At 36.5% G+C, this 24,285-nt stretch overlaps 1 protein-coding gene across 7 annotated transcripts; it reads right to left on the minus strand.

The window, feature by feature from the left end:
- On the minus strand, positions 1–23,983 carry LOC117402479 (cytosolic carboxypeptidase-like protein 5). 7 transcript variants are annotated; one of them, XM_059023697.1, is made up of 18 exons: positions 23,747–23,983; positions 22,760–22,814; positions 21,669–21,969; positions 18,332–18,503; positions 17,955–18,121; positions 16,322–16,499; positions 15,092–15,270; positions 14,156–14,750; positions 13,353–13,522; positions 13,103–13,238; positions 12,614–12,780; positions 11,822–12,045; positions 9,294–9,500; positions 4,740–4,858; positions 3,847–3,899; positions 3,100–3,251; positions 2,203–2,316; positions 1–1,825 (listed from the first exon to the last, which is right to left on the minus strand). In XM_059023697.1, the coding sequence occupies exons 3-17, from the start codon at positions 21,887–21,889 to the stop codon at positions 2,216–2,218; spliced, it is 2,841 nt and encodes a 946-aa protein (XP_058879680.1). In that variant the 5' UTR covers positions 21,890–21,969; positions 22,760–22,814; positions 23,747–23,983; the 3' UTR covers positions 1–1,825; positions 2,203–2,215. The 7 variants fall into 7 exon arrangements, with proteins under 7 accessions (XP_058879680.1, XP_033859559.3, XP_033859560.3 ...); XM_034003668.3 differs by lacking the exon at positions 23,747–23,983 and adding an exon at positions 23,453–23,740; XM_034003669.3 differs by lacking the exon at positions 23,747–23,983 and adding an exon at positions 22,944–23,740 and having other exon boundaries at positions 2,243–2,316.
- Positions 23,984–24,285: the final 302 nt, after the last annotated feature.

Here is a 24,285-nt window from a genome sequence, read left to right on the forward strand (position 1 = left end):
CAAGTTTTGAAACATTTATTAAATTATTGCACCCGCATCCCACAGAACAAACTCATGCATAAAATTCAATGACACTTTTTCTTAAATTTACAAAAATGCAATTTGTCAAAGTGCAGTGTGTGATTTTAACGCAATCTCCAAATACAGTATTTGAAAAAGTAATATCTACAAATAAAATTGTGTTTCACTTCAAAAAGCACAAAACTAATACTAAATGTCAGAGGAGATAGGAGAAAAGTGAAGTGTACAAATATTACCAGTTTATATTCTCAAAACTTCAGTATCTTCTGGGTTCATTGGTAATCAGGTTTGCTTTTAAATAACAAAATTGAGTTTGAAAAGTATAACCTAATTTTGTTTTACATTTATTATTTAGGTATTGAAATATACAGCAACTACCTCCAAAGCTATAAAAAAAAAAAACAATGCAAACCACATTTATAAAACATCACAAGGTATCAAATTACCTTTGGAAACAAGAGGGCATGGAAACCCTCTGTAATCCTGTAGTGTTTATTTGTATGTAATTAAAAGAAATAAACAACATTCAGGATGTTCTCACAGCCATTAATACAATCAGCAGCAAGAACAGAACATACATACAAATGTGCTATTCAAATGCCTAAAGTAACAAAGCCAATAAACTCAAAAGATTTAATTACCTGCCATGTTTCGGTTAGGTTTCACATGAAACACAGTAAATACAGATCTCAAGGTACACTACCTATTCATTTTAATTGTATATTCAGGTAGGTTATTTCAAGGGTGGATTCAAAACCTGCAGCTGGTTCACGCTGACAAACGCTAACACTGCGTTTTCTATTATAAACTTCCACATGGTGGAATCGGGTGTCCTCAAGAGTTGGTCAAAAGCAGAGGATGTCTAGTAACCTCCCAGTCGTGGCCAGAGAGGGCGCTTTTATGCATGACTTATAACAATGAATCGCGTGTAAATAACTTGTGCAAGACGGAGTAAGAACAAAGCGTATCAACTGAGCGATTTTTCATTTAATTGTACTTTGTTTTCCAAAGGCTACTGGCACCTTGACCACATGGAATAACCATTTCCATACATACCTTCAAATGCTTCGTTCAAAGTATCCATATTTTAAGACTTGCCAATTATGTTTGCTTTGAGATGAATACCCCGTAAATGCTTCTATCAATTCTAACATAACACTGACATGACCGATTAGCACAGTGCTAAAAAAAAAAAGAGACACAGGATGCCTGAGTTTGAAATCTTACAGAAGGTCCTGATGTCCATGTAAAAGAAATCTGAGGACCTCTGAGGTAATGATCTGGGATAAAAAGAAATAGACTATTCACATGAGACTAAATTTCACCGATGTCAGTAAAAATCCTGATTTTTAGTCACATGCGAATTAGGCTCAAAATGTATTTTACTTTAAATATTACAGTACAGTATGGTCTTGCTGATCCAAAACCAGGTCTTCAGATTAGTGATCATAATCTGTACCATACTAAAATGCTTTGTCTAATCTTTGTTATATGCTTTTGATACATCTATCAAAATACAGTATGCAAAAACAAAAAAAAAATGTTTCAATTGCAAAAGTACACCCCTCATTGTATAGTAGGTCAAGTAAAAGATACCTGAAACAAAGTAGGTATATTTACTGTGTACTTAGCCATCCTCTCTTGTTATAAAAAGGTACTACATGTTATACTATCATATTTATCACAGTGTGATAGAATAAATTCAGTTACTTTAGGTTTTGAAGCAGAACTCCCAAAACTTAGAAGTCATTTAGGTCAGTCTTCAGTCAGTCAGAGTGGGATGATTTTGTTATATTTGAAGTTTCTGGAATAAAAAAAATTGCAATGCTGAATGTCATGATTACACCGCAGGCATCAGAGATTAACCAACACTTACTTTATATTTGAAAACACACTGACAGACATTGTATCCCAGAAAACTGAAATACTATTTCTATCACACTAAAGCCCATGAGACACAGGATGACTCTCGGGCAACTTTTTCTGGCAACTTTACAAGCAACTAGTTGTAGGAGGCATTCTAATGCAATATCCCTCAAGTGACATTATGAAAATATATTTCATTTGAGCAACTTGGTGAAAATTGCTTAACAATGTCACATCAAATAGCTTATTCAACATGAAGTGATGATTACCTTGTGGAGTTCAAAAATAATAAATAGGTGTATGGTAATAAAATACCTGGTCAGAGATATCAGATTTGATCTCTGTGCTCACGTACAGCGAATTGTCTGTCCTTGGATTTCAGGGAAGCCTTGGAGTTGAGGACCAGGGCTGAACTATCTACTTGAATATCTGCAACAATCATTTCATTATTGAATCAAGTGCTGACTGCAATGTTAATCCTCCCTTTAATTATCATGTGCCAAATTAAAAGAGCACACCACATAATTGGACAGTCACTTCTTTCTAATAGATTATTAATGAATTCATAATAATGTACACCCAACTGTTCAAAATAAGGTTGTCATTTTATAGAGGGCTCTCGTGATTCAGAGGGTTTCTGAATCACAAGGGCACTAGTTTGTAGGATGTTATTGATCTGAACCTCATTGTTTGGTTTTTTCTTGACAATTAATTTTAAACTTCAGTATTATTATTTTATTTTATTTTTTAAATGGGGCGGGGACTACCCATATTGCTAAGAATTGGAAATTCGCTTGGCTTTTCTGGAGGGTGGAGTTGGATGATGTCCTTGTCATTTCCTCTGCTTTCTTTTAGTCTAAACTGCCTAACATCACACGGTGGGGGGGTGGGGGGTGGGGGGGCATGTGGCTGAGGTAATATCTTCCTAAATCTATGTATCTTACAATGTCGTTTATTCTGCTCTTGCACAAATGTCTCCCTGTCTTCTGCAGATAAAACTATACATCTACAGACCACTGTTGTTTGTTTTGGTATTGACAGTGTTTTAGTGTACTGGTGGTAGTGTTTGTTTTAAAAATTGAGGTTAGCAGTTTTATCATCCCCTTGTTACACACTGGTCTTGTGCCACCACTGGGTATAAGAAGACTGTAAAACACTGATGTTTAAAGGAAGATTATCGTTCACCATGTTTTATATGGCTGTTGTCATCACCTGTTAGAGACAGTTGTTTTTTGGGTCGAATAAGTTTCCATACTTTCAGGACCGGCTCCCCATCTGCACTATTTGGATTCATCAAGCTCTGGGCAGGCTGTGGGCCATCTTTTCTTACTGGGATTTTACTGGCCCTCTGTTGCAACTCAGACCTATGAAAAATGATGTAAAATTCAGTGTTAATCCATTGGAGATAACAACCACACACACATACACATTTAATTGTGTTCTACCAAATTAAAACATATAACGATATAATGATTTATGCATAAAAGCATAAAGCCATACTGTTACAAGCTATAATTAAAACAGCTTATTATATTTGGGAAAGCAATGATTTCACTTTTGTTAGACTTTTGAGTTTCCCTTAGATCTACAGAACCATTTATCCAATTGTAATGACACTTGGCTTAGATGTTCTTTAGTTTTTGAGAGCATCAGATTCTGGGGGTACAGATACATGTGAAGTCACTATTTCAGGTTACTTATAGCTTGTTTCCTTAGTGCCTTGTTAGTACATCTTCCATAGTTTATTCTTATGTACACCACCTTGAAAGTCCAGTTTGTTTTCATTCCACAAAAGTAGTTTTAGCTTTAGGGAGTAAAAAGCAGTACCATCAGCCAGGATTTTCATGCTATTGAAAGATGTAGATGTTGCGTTACCAGGGTCAGTGCGAACATTGATGGAGTTTTCTCCATGTGCAAGATTTATATCCACCAACCCACCAGACAAAGTGAGGGATTTACCTGGTATAGTCCATTGAAGATCTGAATTTGAGTTTACCTTTCTTCTGAGAATTCTGAGAAATAAGGACACAACTTGAAAATGCAAGACACAGTAAACAGTTTTTTTGTAGTTTACACTTTTATATTTATTTGCTTTATTTAAAGTACAGCCTAAATCAATGGTGTTCTCCAATCATTTTAAATGACCCGAAAACCAGCACATTCAACAATTACTCTTTTTTCATGGCATTAGCTTACTGCTAGATCTCCACCCCATCTGCCCTTCATCATGAACACAAGTAAAAGCCCAGTCCCAGCAGTTACAGAATATCATGAGTTTCAAGCCATATATACAAGCAAAAACAACGTTTATGCAACACTTTGGGTTCCTTATATCTGTCTGCTTTTGAAAGGACAGGTGCTGTGAGCTCAGTAGTGGCTAGTCAAGCACAGATGAAGTAGCCTATTCAGCTTGAAGGAGTTTGGAACTTTAGTACAAGTTGCCTCTAATTCCATTGTGATGCAAAATGTAATATGGGGTTGTAGTACACCTGCATGGTTATAATTATATGCATAGCACTATGGTCAAGGGCAAGTACTCATTGGTGGGGTTTGTGGGGTTGCTGTGTAACACATGAATGGCTGTCTATGTGAAAAAGTACACATGCCACTTTTCTTTAATACAAGCATAACTAAAAATATAAAGTTAAAATATACAGTATAGTAATCCACCGATTTATGTGTTTAAGGAAATGCACCAAGTGTGTTTGTATCATCACAAAGATGCCATTACTTATTTAATTATTTAGCAATGTATAATTATATTGGTATGTTTTCCTTTTCATTTAAACTAGGTGACTATATTGTGTTACCATTAGAGCTACTGAATATTGAGGTTCGTAGTCTTTTAGTACCTGTACAGAAACACATTCGCCTCCTGAAACTTCTGTCATTCGCGGGTTTTCCTGCATTCGATTCCTTAACAGAAAGCCACTATTTGGAGAGCCAGCATGCAAATTAGGACAGCTGTATCCTATGCAATGAAAGAGAAATGCACTTGAAAAAAAAACTAAATTAAATATGATACCCATGTGGTAAAAACAGAAAAAAAGCTTAGGGGGTGTCAATCTTAAGCAAGGGGATTTTGAATGCAATGTGGCATGAATACATATAAAAAGCAACCCTTCTAGAAATATGTACCATAGCAGGAATATAGCTTGTGTTGACATATTTAATTGGTAGTAGCTCTCAGAAGTAAATGGTAAGGCAAATAAAGGAGTAGGAAATGTTGATAAGATTAGATAATTACTTTGTAGCTGAAAAGCTGATTTAGTACTACTTCCCCTTTAAAAGAATACAGTGCTCCAACTAGACATTCAATGGTTATAGATTGGCCAATTTCAACAGAAGCTGGGAGTCAAATCTTATCTACCTCATAAGCAGTTGGTAGGATCAGAACCAAGATGGATTAATAAATAAAAAGCAGATCACACAAGCGCCATAAAAATGTAGTTCTATAAACCTGATCAAACCACCAGTGCCTGTTGATTCCCCTTGTTAGTCAACTCTAGATTAACTTGTATCCTACCATTCACACACTGTATATGGCCAATGTCAGCAGTGTCCTTTGATTGGGTATTTAATTCTCCAACACCACTGCATGTCAATGACACCAGCTGGGATGGTTAGAGAGATCCGGATCAGCCAAGGGCTCACCCACTGCCTATCAAAGACTGCTCCTGGCTCCAGGATAGAGGTTAACTGACTCGTGATATGTCTGCTTTTCACCCTTAAGGACAATCGCCTCCCCCTCTTCATTCTCTCACGCTATTATCAGCGGAAGCTTACACCCTTGTTGTGGTACTGTGCAATATAGAAGCATCAGGGAAACCCATTTAGCAAGAACTGCGTCCCATTGAAATAGTTTACCACAAGAGAAAAGGAGATAAAATGCTTCAATAGCTGAATATTCTGTAGGCCCTGAGTACCAAATTTCTTGAATATTAAAAGGTGGTTAAACACTTAAGAACCAAGATGAATAATTGAATGAAAAAAGCAATGAAGGAAAGAAAGGAGGAAGCCCCACAAATAAACTTCACACCATGAATTTTGTAATTATCAATTAATTTCCACACTTCATAAAAGAAATGGAAATGCATTTGTGTTTAAATAGTTAATGCATACCATGCCACAGCAGTTCTGTGAAAGTGTGCTAGTGTTAATAAAACGCAGTTCTGTATCTGCATTTCAAATTGATGTTATTTTTTCAATATGATCTACTGTAACTTTGCTCCATGGTGCATACTTTAACTTGTCAAGTGGGTTTTGAACAACCCTGTCTTGCCAGTTGCTTAGTATACATGTATAATGTAAAATGCTTTAAATTACCTTTGCTACTAAAATGGCTTTGTGAGGTAGCAGGAAGAGAACCTGAAACAATAAACTCAGGAACAGATAACAACAAACCGGGGAAGGGGAAAAAATAAAGTGCCAAAGAACACAGTTTGTCCAAATCATACATAGAAAGTTTATTATACAAAAAGAGACACAGATTTTACGACTATATTAGACAGCCCCACACCAGATTTGAAATGGCAGTTGAACGACAAGCAAGTGGACAGCAATATTAAAACATCAGTAGTTTGTTTAAAAAAATTAAATTAAATTAGAAATTGCCACAAATTGGTAGGTCTTTTTAAAAAAATGTTCCAAAAAAGCACAGCACAATTATGCAGGAACTGGCCAACATTTTTAGTATTATAAACTGAAATGACTTTAGTACCACTTTCAAGTTGGGGTGTTTATACTGTAGGGTAAGGTATACTACACTCGTCGTATTCTGTATGTTTTCCAATTGAAAACCTACTTATTTGCTATCACATGGATACCCTTAAGTTCTCTAGAACAGATCACTTCTGGTGAATTCTTCATTGCAATACATTGGAGATCATCACTACAATTAATATTTGACATACAGGGACATATCCATTCACCGCTAGTAAGAACACTTCATGGCACAAGACGCAAGTTCACAAAATAACATCACAAAAGCTTTAAATATATATCCATAGCTGCCTTACACTAAATGTTTACATACATTAGGCTTCTTAAATATATAGTTGTGAATTCTCAGTCATCTACAACTTGCAATCACCAAACTAAACATTACATTCACATAACCTTCACAATAAAAACCCATTTATTTTTTAAATGCCAATTTATTTTTGAGTTTAAACCCTGCCTTCATTTGCTCCTGTTCCTGGAAAATACTGTATCAATCATACTACTGCATTCTTATCTGACAGTCCAGAGGGTAACGGTCCTCAAAAGAGATCATGGAGTTGCACACTGTACATATTTGGTGTCACTATTAAAGGGCTTGAGTGTACAGAGAAGAAACGGTTTCAACACATCTACACAAAACCTTTGACTACGTTAATGTTGTAGATATCCTGCAAGTGGCTTTCTTGTTACAACAATTAAGCACATATAGTAGACAACAGTTACTGTAATGTCCACAGCACTTTTAGCTGTTCACTCAGTTATATTACTTACAGTATACTGGTCAGTTGCAGATGAATAACTACATTTGTGGCTAGTATAGTAGACTACTTATGACCAGCTCTATAGAAAGACCAATTTACTCAGTCCCTCTAGTGGTCATAATACAAGCAATTATATTGTATCACACTAGCATTATGTTTTTGTTTTTTTCCAGTCGTTCACTATCTATAGCATGTCGTATCAGAAACATTAATGATACACCATTTGACAGGTATTTTCTTAAAATCATAAATTTGGAACTATGAAAGTTTAATACTGGCATAATGCTTCAACTTTCAATAAACTTTGGCTGAAAGTTTAAATTGCAGGACTTTTTTTTTTTTTTTTTTCTTAGATGTTATTTTTTCAGAAAGGCATAATGAAGCTACTGTATGGGGTATAAAAAAAATGCTTTGTAATAAGACGACACAAATATCTTTAAAAACTTGCTGCCGGAATGTAATCAAGGTTGATGCAGGGCAGACAGAATCTAGTTCACTCCCAGAACAGAAGAATCGTTTTATAAAGCGAGTAAAAAAAGTACATAGAAAATACCAGTAGGATAAAGGCTGGTGTATAAAATCTGAATAAACAAACATGTTATTACAAAACTGACCAGAATCAGCAGCCACTCAAAACAGAGACTCAATAATAAAAATAATAATTTTGAGTACATATTAAACTGTATTATGGATAGTCCTAGCATCTAGTTTTGAATGTATTTATATATTATTAAGACACATGTGATATAGCAGACAATTAGCTAAAATGTGTACAAAAAAAAAGTGCAATATGACAAACATCCAGCATAACAAGGTTGCATCAACCCTGCATTTCTTCCAACTCATGTATAGAGGCGATACTGTTTGAAATACTATAGCCTAGGTTTGTTTCTTACTTTTAATGCTGGTCTTCTGCAGCACCTATCCCATAATGCACTATCCCCTTTTAGGATAAACAACACTGTACAGATTACAGCAGTTGCCAGGTTATTGTTTTGTATGTACATATCATAAAATTAAGGAAAACAGAGTTGTTATGTCAATGTGACTTCTCAAAATCCCAAAACAATAAATCAGGAAAAAATGGTTAATAAAATAATTCTAGAAAAAAAAGTGCTTTGCTGAAGGACAAGCATGCCTCGTAATAAATATTCTGAAAGTGAATTATCTAAAAAGGCTATGAAATCTGTACGGTACTATGAAACTGAAACAAAAAACTGAAAAGAAAAAGCTGTGTAGTGTTTCAGTTGTTCCTTGCAAACTATGTTAGATTGGCTTTGTCTTTCCTGGTTCACGTGTAACTTAAAACTGATGTGTAAAGACAGGTGAAGTGAAAGCATGCAGCCTTGAACAGGAGATGCTCAAGACAACAAATAAGCCAATTATTCTTATGAGAATTCACTGTTTTCCATGAACCAGATGGAAAGCTAGAAAAGAGATACTGCATCTTTAGTGTGATAAGGAAAATAACCTACAACTGATGGTGGGACAATTTGAATAACCTTACAATTAGCTGTTCAAATGTATTTGAACAAGTGAGACATATTTTTAAAATCCATACATTTTTGCCATTTAGAAAAACATTTCTTCAGAACCCAGATGTAGGGTTTTTGAGCATCACCAACACCATTCTGGCATCCACCCACCTCCTGAGTCTTGAGTCTGAAGTTAACTCCTTTAATGCTTTTTTGTTTTTGCTGATCTGCTATTAATGTTTACTGGCCCTTCCTCTCTGGTTCCCAACACTATTCCCCAAACCCAGGCTAGTAGTCCTGTCACTGAGTAAACACATGGATGGCAGGGCAGGATGAAGCAGGGGAGTCAGCCGCTTGCATATGGCCTTGTTTAGGATATGTGGCTTGGGGATGGTCTGGAGAGAAGGGAGAAGCTTGGAGAGACTGGGAGGCTGCAGAGAATACAGACCTGCCATGCTTAAGGAGGCTGGGATTGAGCAGGGGCTAGGGCCAGAAAGCTGCTGGGTGGAGGGGGAGCTCTTGGAAAAGGCCAAGGAGGGGAGAGAGGAGGGAGGCAGAGGATGGGACGGGGAGCACTGGTGGCTGCTGGGGTTGCTTGCAGAGGCTCTTAACATTGATTGGTGGTGTGGACGTCTCTTCTCTTGAGCTCTAGACTCTATACAGAGATATAAAAGACACAAGCAGGGGAAAGGGGTGGCAGGTACATCTGAGATAACAAATAAGAGCAAAAAAATATATATATATTTTCCAAACTGCAAATTTAAATGATCTAGTTTAAGTCAACTATGTACTAAAGTTTTACAGAAGCAACCTGTGTGTCTGCATTCTTGAACAATATTTTTAGCCAGAGAGACACAAGCAATTGTTGAACAGGAATTTAAAAAATGGAACTGGCTTTTTTTTTTTTTTTTTTTAAATGGTGTTTATTATGCAGATATAATTTTACAATAGTATAAAACTGATATTTTCAATATGAGTTTATAACGCAATAACCATCTTAAATATGTACATAGCGAATGGTTTAAGTTGTATTGCCTTCCGATCACTGTGTCTCCCATGAGCCAAAGGATTTCACGACTCCAGTGATTCCAGCACCATGGCATTAAGTTTGTGTTGAAATCCAAATTAAGTTTTATCAAATTCAGACGATATGGTCTTAAATAGTTCAGCCAACTTGGTATCAGTACCGTAACAAAGCACTTTACCTTTGGTCACCAGTCATGTTTTATACTCAGTAGGGCTTGGAGTTTTCAATTCGTCCTAAAATATTTCAATATCATACCACACATGGAAATGGCATGATCAGTTTTTTTGTTTTTATAGTAGGACAGGGGGTTGTAATGTGCTGAAATATCACAACGGCTGTGGGTGTTATGAGGCATGACACCGCAGGCAGAGTGCTCCTCACACTGTTGTGATATGTCACCATATCACAACATCGTGGATTACCATAAATTGATCATAAAATTGTTACTTACAAATATACCAATTAGGCACTTCACTCTTGATAATGATTTTCATTGGTGTGTCCTTCCACTGTTTTAAAAAGGAATGTTCAGGTGAGCGACGCTGTGCATGTGTTGTACTATATTTATGGTTTTACAAATAGTACTAATATCTATTGATCCCATGTGTATTAACAGAATCAAATTTTACTGGACAGTTGTTAAAAATGTGATTGCTTTAATTTTACTGAAAGAGGACGGTGAAGAGTTAGCTTCTGCCTCTTTTGCTTTCCAGTGTCGACGAAGGACCTTTAGAATTTGGCTGGTTTGCTCTGCCACTGCCAGTAAAGCCTATGGGACTATTTCTTTCTTGATGGCTTCTCAGGGATGCCTAAAGTTTTGTGACCCGTTATGGACATCATTTAGCTTGTTTCAAACCCAGCTTTGGGGAGAATATGAACAGTAGTAATGTCAGATCTTACTGAATGATTTGTATATCTACTTGATGGTCCCATGGCTTCATTCGGTTTTGAAATCACTCAACCACTGCATTGGCTCCTGCGAGTAGGTGATGATGTTGGAGGTGCCAAAGATGAAATTAAAAAGTAACTGAATTGTCAGGCGTTTTCAATTTGTATTTTTGTAGTGAAAGTACATGACACAGGGCATTATTAAAGTCCTCATACATCATTCTACGATTTCTTTGTTTCAGTGAGGGAGTTAAGATTTTTTTTTTTTTTTCGTTGCATGTTAGTCTTTTGTATCTTTTTCTGTTTGAATTGAAAACTTGTCAGGTGTAATACATCTCCTTTCTGTTTCTCCTTTAGTGGATACATTTTTCATAATCAATATTTTGTGATGAGGCTCCAGCCGTGGTGATATTGTGAAATGTTTCAATAGGTAGAATGTGCGACTGACCAATCAGAGAGCAGTATCTCTGCCTGCAATTTTAGAATTGTTTTTATTTATGTATGTATTTTGTTAATAGTAAAATCAATACAAATTCCAATGATTACACAATGTCTACAGCATTTACATATCAAAAATCGTTAAGAGTAAACTTTACACAGAATGTTTGGGTAATTGACTGCTACATTAGAAATGTACAAGACATTTAAACTAGGTCACATTACAGTATAGACAGTAATATGGACAGTAATATCCTACTTACTCTGGAAAAGTAAAAAAGGTATTTTATTTTCATTCAGTGTTTCTGACATTTCTTAGCGTTCTGTTTTTTTCTTCTTTACACATTTTCAGGTTTATATTAATTCATCAATCTTTATTAAAAAACAATACTATTTTTAGAATAATAATAATAATAAAAAAGCTACAATACAATTAAATGTATTTAAGACTGCAAAACAATTAGAAAACTCCAAGCCCTGTCTAAGCACACAAAAAATAAGAAATAAGCCATGGGTAATGGCAATGTTTCACACATAGCTCTCTTTCACACCTCCCAAGCAGGACCATATATGGCGCAGTAAGCTGCCTGCCTGCTCACAGCACAGCTCATCGGGCAGCTTACCTCTCACTGCTCCCAGAGCCCTATGCCCCCCTTTCTGATGGCTCTGATTGATTCCTGCAGGACAGGTGAGCCTTCCCATACCCAGGCTGCAGCCGAATGTGAAGCTGGTTGAGGACTTGAGCTGCGGGGAGTTCTGCTGGCTGCTGCTGCTCCCACTGGTAGTGCCATTACTGTTACTCCTGGTCCTGCTGAACGAATTCTCCGAGACTGATGTTGTCATTCCACTGGAAACAAGAAGGCACAGATCACAGAAAACCCATTGAAGGGAGCAGTGATAATACAGTTCAGTCTTAGGAAAGAATCTTGCTGGTCTATTTATTCCTCTTATAACCCTGCAGATTGTCTGCGCCAATCATGTTCCTACAGCAGATGCCCCAATTGTCGCCACAATTATTTACCTACAGGTAGATAGTAAATGACAAATTATTTGGATATTTATATTTAAAAATATAGACTCAATATTGATGTATGGTTTAAAAATAATGAAATAACTCCAGTTCTTATCTTCAATTTAGACGAAGGAGTTGAGATCTAGCATTACTTGATTATATGAACCTAAAAAATGCAATATTATTATTTTATATCTGCACTAATAACAAGTGCTGACATAAAACTCTGTAAATCACATATAATAAAAATCATAGTATGCAAGGCCAATTAATATTTAAATTGCTCACTCTTGAAATCTCTAGTGCTTTACTTGATGGATGGATATTTTGTTTCTGCAAATTACAGTGCCTGGAACAAACCTTTTCAAATCCACTCCAAAATTAAATCAATGGATATGCTTACTGGCCCTTTGGAGAAGTCTTTGTGACATTTTTCTTTAAGCTGTTTCTCACATGCTTCAACATCCATGCATGCAAGTTAGGAAGAGAGTTGTGTTCAGACATCACTATTCGAGGCCAGGGGTTGCAGTCAGCCATATCTAGTGCTGCAATAGCAACGGCTCGGCCAACCTGCAGAGTACAGCATTTTTTTTACATGACAAAATATTCTCAAATGCCCCACAATACAGCTGCATAAAATGTTTTTTATAGAATGTTATTCTCACTTAATTTGAAGAACAAAAATATAATCTGCAACAGGTAACCTTTTAAGTGGAGTGCTATAAAATTGCACAGCACAGACACATATTATTTGAATGTGTACTAGGAAATAATTCTGTGTACTATGATAAACACTACGTATCTGGGAAAGGGAACAGTTTTCAATTAAAAGCAAAAACAGGTCTGAAATGGCACTGGTGCGCCAGTCGTATCTTGGTGTGATTATACATACCTGTTCAAACAACTCAATTGTGTATTTGGGAGGGAAGGCAGGAGGTGGAGGAGGACTTGCTCTCCCGTTATCGTGACAAGCAGATGGGACTGTATTCACCGAGCGGCCTGTATTATAATTACACTCCAGTGTGTAGCTAGACAGAAAGGGAACACAACATTGTCACTTTAGGAATCATGCAGAATGAAGTGCATGCCGGCCACCAGTTCTCTTGATGTTGTCCAGATAGAACGACCCTAGTATTTCATACCTGTGGATCACCCCTGTGGCTTTGTGAATGGCTACACGCCCACTTCCTTCTTTTGACTGGCCATCCCTCTTGTCTTTGGCGTACATGTTCTTCTCAGAGAAATTGCAGCCCGAAAAGTCGAAATTTGCCGAATTCATGGAGATAAGCTTGGGATACAGCATGTTTTCCACCTTTAAAACATTTTTAATAAGAACTGAGAAATGTGCAATTTGCAACTTCCCTCCTCCAAAGTTCTAAATTATCATGAACTGTCCCTCACTTTACTGCAAATGTTTCACCAGCAAGAACTAGATGAAATGTAAATCTTGTTTCCAAAAAGAGCATCCAAGAAGAACAAAAACAGAAACAGATATGGGAGATTTTGTTAACAAACAAAGAATACCCTAGGGGGGAGGAGTGATTGAACGGTCTGCAAACACAAGGTTAAATAGAAATGTTAAAACAGTGAAACAGTTCATATATATATTATTTTATAATATATATATATATATATATATATATATATATATATATATATATATATATATAGAGAGAGAGAGAGAGAGAGAGAGAGAGAGAGAGAGAGAGAGAGAGAGAGAGAGAGAGAGAGAGAGAGAGAGAGAGAGAGAGAGAGAGAGAGAGAGAGAGAGAGAGAGAGAGAGAGAGAGAGAGAGAGAGAGAGAGAGAGAGAGAGAGAGAGAGAGATATATAGATAGATAGATAGATAGATAGAGATAGATATATATAGATCTATATATCTATATCTCTATATATCTATCTATATATCTATATATATTTTAATACAACCCAGCACAAGTGCTAACCTGCTCGTTTTCTTCAGACAAGCTGTTTCCGTACATAAAGCAGCCACGTTTTGATGCATGCCCGTGAAGGTCCACATAGTACGCTATTCCACTCTCTCGGGGGAGAACATGTTCAGGAGGGTCAGGAGAGATTCTTGTTTTCACACATTCTTTGTCCCTGGGCTCTTCATTACCGCTCTTCACTGTATTATCTGTCTTCAGGTTGGCTTCTCCTTTACTGAGAAGCTCAGAAATCAGCTGCCCGCTGTTCTCTGTCAACACTGGAATTTGCGTTTGGCCGAAGCCCCGGATTGGAGCAATGCAATCTCCTTCACCGTGCCGTTCTTCGTTTTTTAGGTTGTTGCTTTTCTCAATCTCGGACAGAGACACCTCTGAAGAAAAAGGGCAGTTTCTGTTGGAATGATTTGAAGGTTTTGTACTTAACAAGTTTGAAGAGAGTGGCGATACAAATGACCTCCAGTCTTGAGAATCAGGTCGAACACGATTGTGCAGGTGGTGGTACATTATGACAGACTTAGCACCATAAATGGAGGGGTGAAGTTCAAAATCTGGATTGAGGTACTGGCGGTTGAGATTCACACCTCTAGAGTCAGTTCTACGAAAAAGAAGGTACATTACAGTTGGTAGTATTCAAATGTTTTGAGAAGGACATAATAGTTTAAGGGTAGGTAAAAGTATTAACTTGCCAAGTGTAGTCAATTGCTCCCAAGTGATATTTTCAATAAAAGGGTTCGGACATTCAAACACAAGGAATTACCCTGGGATACGATTTTAATTATGGTGGCAGTATTTTTATCGTGGCTTTTCCAAATAACAAGTATGAAAACTGCAATGAGTAATTAATGGTAACATTAGAAGCATGTCAATGCCCACTACGTTGATTAGCATGTAAAGGGCTTGTCCTCCAGTACCTGTACTTTTTGTTTTTCTCCTCACCTGTAGTGCCCTCGTACTACTCCATCAGGATTTAGCATTGGTATCAACTTGAAGACAAACATTTTCCTCAGCATTTGAGCTCGAGGGTCATCTTGCTTCAAAATGAAGTTTAGAAATCCATTGAACACAAAACTGGAAGGAGTTTCCCCTGGATGTACCCGACTACTGAGGAAAAACACCTGCAGAAAAAGTCTGAGTCAGCTGTAATTTTATCAAGGCAACATGCAACTGGGGAATGACAATGCAACAAAGTCATTCAACACAGAAACTTGAGATTGCTAAATAAAATCTACAAAGTGAAAGCATTTTTTGCAATTTGAGATTACTAGAAACAACCTAGTATCCTATTCCTGTCATGTAAAACAACAATACAAAAGATGTTATGCTGAGTAAAACTTCAGACAAACCAATACATTGTTCCAATAGTTGGCAATCCAATGCAGCATATATGACTAAACAGTGTTTAGTTCCAGCTCAGGTTTGTGATCAAACCCTCTTTGACTAAACCATTCTTTTCGTTCAACATCCCCTGTATCATGTGAATACAAACTTCAAAAACACTTTTCTAAAGAGTTTGCCTGATTAGCATTTCGAAAAACACTCAAGTGATCGTTCTGGGTATCCATTAGTCGAAAACAGAAGTGTACAACTTATTAAACAAATTCTAGTCTTGTGGGACTATGTGGGACTTTTTAAATAGATTTTGAATATGTGGAGGAAACTTATGGAATTCTGACAAAATATATTTAACTGAATATGAAGAGCCTTTCAGTCTACAACAGACAGTGATTACATCAGCTGAAGCCTAACAGTTGAACCCCCAAGCTTCTGGACAATATTACCCCCCACCCAAGGCCCTCTGATAAGACTGGCTCTGTTTTGATCTTATCTTGTACCACTCCCTATGCCCCTGTCCTACTGGACTTTGATAAACACTGGCTCTGTTTTGATCTTATCTTGTGCTACTGGCCACCCCATTGTTCTACTGAACTTTCTGGTAACACAGACACCAGTCACACCCTACTTTCCAGCTTGTACAAACTGTATAAATATCAACTGTAAACCCACTTGTGTTAACAGTCTCTTGTAGACTCTTCCCTTGTATACATTGATTAAAATATCTGGAGCTGATAATCAACCTGAATCCTGAGTCTCTTTGGATAGAGGAGAGTAATCCACTACAAATATAACAGTGTTCTGTTGTATACTGAACACAGAAAAATGGCTTACTCTCTTTCCATTGAATTGGCGAGGTCGAGGCGTGCAGTTGTCAGGAAACAGTTTTTCCAGCCTTGGTTCCTGCTCTTCCATCATCCCATGGCATGACGTGACCGTAATGAGATCAACACGATGTCCATCAAGTGAGTTGCACAGCAGTTCACGATGGTAATAGATGGAATCTACAGGACTAACAAAAACAGCACACTGTTCTAATACACTAACTAACTGAGACCAAGCAGAGTATGCCAAGGAAAAACTTACATTTAAAAAAAACAGAGGCTTAACTATTGCTTGGGGGGGTAAATATTATTGAGCTATACTCCATAGAAGTTACTTTTGGAAAGAGGAGAATATGATTCAATGGTGTGGTCTGCACACCATTATTACTCGAATACCCCTTTCACATACAAATGCTGCTACTGAGCAGTCTCAGAGACGTTTAAACAATTCTTTAAAATACCCACACACAGCACGAAATTGCACTATCTATGCCAGTATAATACCGTCCTAACCCTTTCACACAGTCAAAGGGATCATGCGAGTACAACTTTCAAACCAGTCAGTCAACAGATCGTTGTCATGGCAACGGCTGCATCTACGCTCACGCATAATGTCGCAGATTTGCTTATAAATTACAGCGTCGGGCACCGTCCCTTCTCTGTATGAATTCACCTCCTCATTGGCCCGTGAAGTTAACAATTGCTTAACTTCTTCCAGACTCCAATTAGTACCTCGTTCTTGATCAGCCATTGTATTTGAAAAAAATGAAAGCGTATAACACCGATGACAAAAATACCCAACATGTCCAGCATACCTGCAGTCACGTGGGATGTTGACTTTAATCCATGCCCACAATAGCACTTCAGTACCGGAATAGCATTTCACACAAGAGTTGAGATGGTTCAGTGTCATCTCACGAGGTGGTTCAGAGACGGCATAAAACAGGACGGCTCTGTGATGGTATAGGCAATTCACACAGACTAACATGCTGCATCAGTGCTGGTTCTGAGCCGTCATAACTCGTCGGTGTGAAAGGGGCATAAGACAGTTCATGAACCTGAAAATTTGTTTTGTTCTTTGTAAGGCTCATAATTCTACCCTCCATACTTTGTTTGTTTGTAGACCAGACTTTGACAAGACAATTAGTCTGCTTCTGATAATTACAGTGCCTTTATTTTTTCACATCGAAACCTGTAATGGGTCAAATGTTTACTAAACACGTCCCTTTCAGATAAAACGACCACAATAAAATCTTCATCTTGTTCTACCCAAGCTACTTGAAATGCGGGGTCCCATTCACTAAGCTTTAAGAGTACAGCAAGTCAACAATTTCAACAGATTTTCAACTGGAATCTAACATTTCTGTTAATCTGCCCATGCTTTTGTAAATACATGTTGAGACAGATAAGCATGACAAAAAAATCTAAATGGTATCTCCAATAGTTACAGCACCATTTTTTTTTTTACTTTAGCTACGAGCACCCAAATCCTAAATCATTGCTATAGTATTCACTTAAATGAGTGGTTTGAAATAAGTGCATTTGGAATGGAATGTCCCAATACAAATTTCAAAAACACAAAAACAGACTAAAAGAACCAAAAACTACACAGAAATCTTCAAGATAATGCCATGCTTCTTTACCGGTCAGGTGTTGGGTGTTTAGAGTCCGCAAACTTCTGGTCTAATTGTACCAACATGTCCTGGCACTCAGCATATGAAAACGGGTAGCAGAAAGAAAAGTACGTAGTGGCCCCACGGATCTCCAAAAAGCGGTGGTTAAAAGACAGAATAAACTGGTTCTCAACCATCTGTGCGGAAAACAGAAAAATAGATGCAATCATATGAAATAAAACAGAGAGGGTCATGCAACTTTTGATTTGACACTTGCTGGTAGACCATGTAGTAATATAAAAGAAAATAGTAACATTAGTATGTTTCTTTTATTAATACTTAGAAACAAAAGGCCATGATGAAATATAGAAACAATTTGGACAAAGGTGTTTATTTTAACTGCATACCTCAAATGTAGGTCTGTCTCGTATCCGCTCCCATCGTGTCTTCAAAGGCAAAGTCTTAACAAATGGAGCCATTCCCTGGGAGTACAGTTTGCTTTGTTTGTTCATATTCATGACATTTATTTTAATGAGCTTCCCAGGAGCCCCTCCCCGTACACTAAAATAGAACCAGGATCTACAAAACGATAATAAAAATAATTAAAGCAACACACACATATATACATCGCTGCAATGATTCCTTTTTACTGAATGACACTGCTAAATTACATGATCACAATATGACAGCCATCTTAGGTTGCATTTTAAAGAGAGTTTTGGTGTGAAAACATGAAGTAGCCTTCTCAAATGGTTTATGAGATATTAGCAGTTGAAATAGCAGTGGTGGTGGCCGATTGACAAGTACTGTATAAGCTCCCTTCACAGGGAAGCTTAATAATAAATTTTATTCAGGGAATTCAGAAAAGAAAAATTAACTGAAAAGAAAAACAAATACCATTATTAAGATCACATGAAGAAAAAAAAAACATACAAATCTTATGTCATGGCTATTTATATCCTAGAAAAGAAAGTGCTTCTGGATGGAAAGAAACTGTATCCCCGTTCTGGCAATGAGCATGCAACGATTATCCAATTTCACTTTCTAAGCACATTAAATTCCATTGTCATGGTAGCCACCTTGCTTAATTAATTATTCTAAGGTCATAAAAAACTAGGTGCCTTTTTCAGCAACTCAAGCTGTAGTTGCTGAGATCAAGATTGTTTAGATTTTGTTGCTTGACAACATCACCTACAACAAAACGCTTCAACAATTACCAGAAAACGATGCCACAAGCCACACAAATTATTTGCAGTTTTGAGCTACAATAAGGAAATAGTAGCTTATATAACACAATTGCTTTCTTTCTATCAACACTTCTGTAATAAACTTCTGTTTGAAACGGGTTTGAAACCAAGCAACAGGAGTTTAAACAGATATAAACATGTCCCTTCTGCAAATGTATTAAGTTATATAAAGTATTAACTTAATTAAAACATGTAAACAATATAAACTTTTATTTTTTTAAGAATTAAGTAGGGTTTTTAAAATCAACACGGACCCCATGTGCAAAATATAGGGGTGGGATTTAAACTAGAACCTTGCTAAACAATTAAAAATAAGAACAATGTGTTTTAAACATAGATTTAACTTATTATATTATTCAGAAACTAAAACATAATACTTTTTTCTACTCATGTTTTATGAGGAAATAAAAAATAGAAGTAAGAACATAAGAACATAAGAAAGTTTACAAACGAGAGGAGGCCATTCAGCCCATCTTGCTCGTTTGGTTGTTAGTAGCTTATTGATCCCAGAATCTCATCAAGCAGCTTCTTGAAGGATCCCACGGTGTCAGCTTCAACAACATTACTGGGGAGTTGGTTCCAGACCCTCACAATTCTCTGTGTAAAAAAATGCCTCCTACTTTCTGTTCTGAATGCCCCTTTAATCTCCATTTATGACCCCTGGTCCTTTTTTCTTTTTTCAAGTCAAAGAAGTCCCCCGGGTTGACATTGTCTATACCTTTTAGGATTTTGAATGTTTGAATGAGATCGCCGCGTATTCTTCTTTGTTCAAGACTGAATAGATTCAATTCTTTTAGCCTGTCTGCATACGACATGCCTTTTAAACCCGGGATAATTCTGGTTGCTCTTCTTTGCACTCTTTCTAGAGCAGCAATATCCTTTTTGTAACGAGGTGACCAGAACTGAACACAATATTCTAGGTGAGGTATTACTAATGCATTGTAGAGTTTTAACATTACTTCCCTTGATTTAAATTCAACACTTCTCACAATATATCCAAGCATCTTGTTAGCCTTTTTTATAGCTTCCCCACATTGTCTAGATGAAGACATTTACTCTCAACATTATTATTATTATTATTATTTATTTCTTAGCAGACGCCCTTATCCAGGGCGACTTACAATTGTTACGTTATTTTTACATACAATTACCCATTTATACAGCTGGGTTTTTACTGGAGCAATCTAGGTAAAGTACCTTGCTCAAGGGTACAACAGCAGTGTCCCCCACTGGGGATTGAACCCACAACCCTCTGGTCAAGAGTCCAGAGCCCTAACCACTACTCCACACTGCTGCCCAACATAAACTCCTAGGTCTTTTTCATAGTTCCCTTCTTCAATTTCACTATCTCCCATATGATATTTATAATGCACATTTTTATTGCCTGCATGCAATACTTTACACTTTTCTCTATTAAATTTCATTTGCCATGTGTCTGCCCAATTTTGAATGCTGTCTAGATCATTTTGAATGACCTTTGCTGCTTCAACAGTGTCTGCCACTCCTCCTATTTTTGTGTCGTCTGCAAATTTAACGAGTCTGCTTACTATATCAGAGTCTAAATCATTAATGTAGATTAGGAATAGCAGAGGACCTAATACTGATCCCTGTGGTACACCACTGGTTACCTCACTCCATTTCGAGGTTTCTCCTCTAATCAGTAATTTCTGTTTTCTATCTGTTAACCACTCCCTAATCCATGTGCATGCATTTCCTTGAATCCCTACTGCGTTCAGTTTGAGAATTAATCTTTTATGCGGGACTTTGTCAAAAGCTTTCTGGAAATCTAAAATGTATATCAACCTTAAAAAAAAAATAACACAACAAAATAATTAAATAATGGGATGTTACACTGATGCAACACAGTGCCCTACATTTCCAGAATCAGTATCTTAGCTCATCAGTTCTGGGAAGTTACTCAGACAATTAATAAAATGTAACATGTGCAATTTAAAGTTTACATTAAGGTCTGACGAGGTCTAAACCTTTTACTAGAGCCTTGCCGGTGTACATTTTTAAACTATTTATTTTATGTACTCTCTCCAATACATACTTCAAAAAATGCTGCTGCACATTTAAATAATGCGTTACATAACAAATGAACTGATTTTAAAAATTAGTAGAATGGACTTTCTTATATTCCTAGGAAAATGAAAACATATTAAAACCTAGACTTTAAAATACATTTTAAAACTTCTTATCACTGGCTCCCTTTTCCTTGTGATAAAAATCTTCGTTACAATTAAAAGGTTTTTGTCTGTTTTACTGTATGTAACTTGGTCTTGTTGCAGCAAAAATAACTGACAGACGGCACAGCACAGATCATGACAGCTAGGGACTAGAAAGAAACAGCAACTTTTTAATCTAAAAAAGGGCATAAGCGATACCATTGGTGGTGCTAATAAAAGTATTTCAATTCTTGATTATCGTTTTTGAAATCACAAAACTTCTAAATGCAAAGAGATGTTCGGATCTTTAACCTTAACATCCTTCTCACCTGTTGCCATTTTCAAACTGTGTTTCAGCACAGTCCGGTTTAGTCCAAACGTTAAACTCATAATCTGGGGCGGAAAGGGGTCCCCCAAACATCATTGAAGTTGTGCTCCCATTAACAGTTGGTTCCCCATCTGTGTCTGGGTGCTCCACCTGCTCCACTCGTGCCAAATTCCCAGAGTCAAACCTGGAACTGAAAATCAAGCCGCCACAACGAATCTCCATTTCTTACACTGAGCCTGATGAGCTTCCAAAATGTTTTCATTATTTTCCTCTCATTGAGGATGTCAAATGAATCCCGAGATCTGTTAATAAATAACAATAACAATAATAATAATAATAATAATAATAATAATAATAATACATAGAACCAACAAATACCAGATCAATGGAATAAAACAACATTATTTTGATTATATAAAGAGTAAACCTTGTTAGGTGACCTTGTTAGAGGTCAGTTTATAACTATTCAGTACAATCTAAACAAGTTAACATGAATTCCTTTTTACCAAAACGGAAGTCATTTCCAGTAATTACATACATTTCAGGCTTTTTTTATGATATAATAAAACTACATATAGTGTAAAATATTTAAACCTTCCAAAAGATTATAAGTTAATAACAATTTCATACTGTTGGTGGAAAAGCAAAAGCAAACAACATCTATTTAAATATTACAACAAATAAGACGTTGTTCTTGTCTAAACTAACTTTATTCAATCAGTTTATCTCAAGTAGAGGACAAGCACAGTACAGTACCTCCTACAGCTGTCCAGGAAATCTGTGCTATCCAGATAAGCAAAAAGAATTGTGAATGGCAAGCTGCTACACACAGTTAGCAAAACATATTTCTGGGCTCATTTTATGCCAGAAGCTCTTGCATGTAAAATCACTACTGGTCCTTTCAGGGGTGTAAATCTGTGGTTTCCATTATGACAATTATATCCATGATGTGTCACTTTCCTTTTATTCTAGCCAAGTGTTAAATTAGAGTACTATCACTGTTTAACAATATACAGTATGCATATGTAAATTATAATTTATAATGTTTTATACTGCCTCAAAGCCACATTATTCTCAATCTACAGTACTTACTATTGCAAGTAGATTTATCTTCCATGGTCCCTTTAATTCCCCAAGTGAAATGCATCTTAAAAACAAAATCCACATTTTTTTAAGTAAAAAAAAACAAAAACACATGAATTTGTACAGACCACTTTTTAAATATTTGTGTGTGTGAGACAGAATACAAATTATATAAGGACTGTAACAATCTTACCTGCTAAACTGTTGATTCTTTTCAGTGTAATTTGGTTACTCAAATGTTTTCAATTATAACACATGTAAAGGTTATATAAATAAATACAAAAAAAAAAACGGAACAGCACACATATTCAAATTCGAATGTAAATCGGGCATAATATTACTAAATATAAACTTTGAGAACAATATTTTCTTTAACAATTAAGGTAAAATACACAGTTTACTTAAAAAGCAGAACGGTATGTATTTGCTCGTATAATCGGTACAGATTAATACGAAAACACGAAATACAAAACGAAAACACGAAATAGTATGTCGGGTCTAAAAATATCTAGATTGTGTTCGTAGATGTTTCCTTCACTCGGTTAATGTCCTTGTCAGGTCGACATATTACTGTATTATTTTTATAAATTACCAAGATTCAGATTCCCAATATTCGGTATAAATTACCCTAGTCGCTTTCGATGCACTATTTGCTGTACATGACGCCGATTCGTTTTCAAATAAACACTGTAGAAAACTCACAGTTCAGCCCCATGTATCTTTCCTCACAGCTGTCTTTGAATTTAAAAAAAATCCATGTTTACACTTCAATTAATTCTATATTTAAAATGTGCCGTGCCTTTCGTTTGAAATTGCATCCAAAACTTGAAATGTGAAATAAAATAAAAAACCGAGTGTTGTATTTTCACAGAGCTCTATGCTTTCATTCCCTGTGCCCGTCCCCCTACGATTGATTTACAAACAAACCCAACACCCATCGTTTCTGCGAGGAGACAACACGAAACACAGTGATTGGCTCAGCAGGACAATACGTACACACTCGTAAGTAATATCAAACCAGATTGGTGATCCTGAAACAGGGCGAAATTGTAATTTCCTGACTGTTTGTTTACTGCTCGCCGTCGTCGAGAAGAGTCTTTTGTGACAGTTGACATAAATTTCAGTTGTCTACGGTATGCCAGTTGTCTACGGTAGACTGTCTACCGAGTCACCGGGCGTATTTTTGTTGTGCCCATGTATTCGTTTAGAGACATATCTTCGAGTTCTGTATCATAAGCACCCCCTACATACGGTATCCAGGTATTTATGGGAAGAAATACATTTAGGCATTACAGTGGTGTTGCCGAAAGGGGGCACTGTGACTTGTCGGTACATTCATACAGTTGACTCCTATTCCGCAACAACCATTACAATTGTTAAAATTACTTTAATTTAGCTACTTTTTTGCATATTGTTTTAAGAAATAAATAAACGCATTTTAGTAGTTGCTTGACATATTAGACATTGTGAATAACATATATGTGTATTTCCTTTCGTCTTTTAACAGAAACTTCAATGAAAATAAGAAAATTAGA

The sequence above is a fragment of the Acipenser ruthenus genome, chromosome 5 (genome assembly GCF_902713425.1).
Source record: "Acipenser ruthenus chromosome 5, fAciRut3.2 maternal haplotype, whole genome shotgun sequence".
Lineage (NCBI taxonomy): Eukaryota > Metazoa > Chordata > Actinopteri > Acipenseriformes > Acipenseridae > Acipenser > Acipenser ruthenus.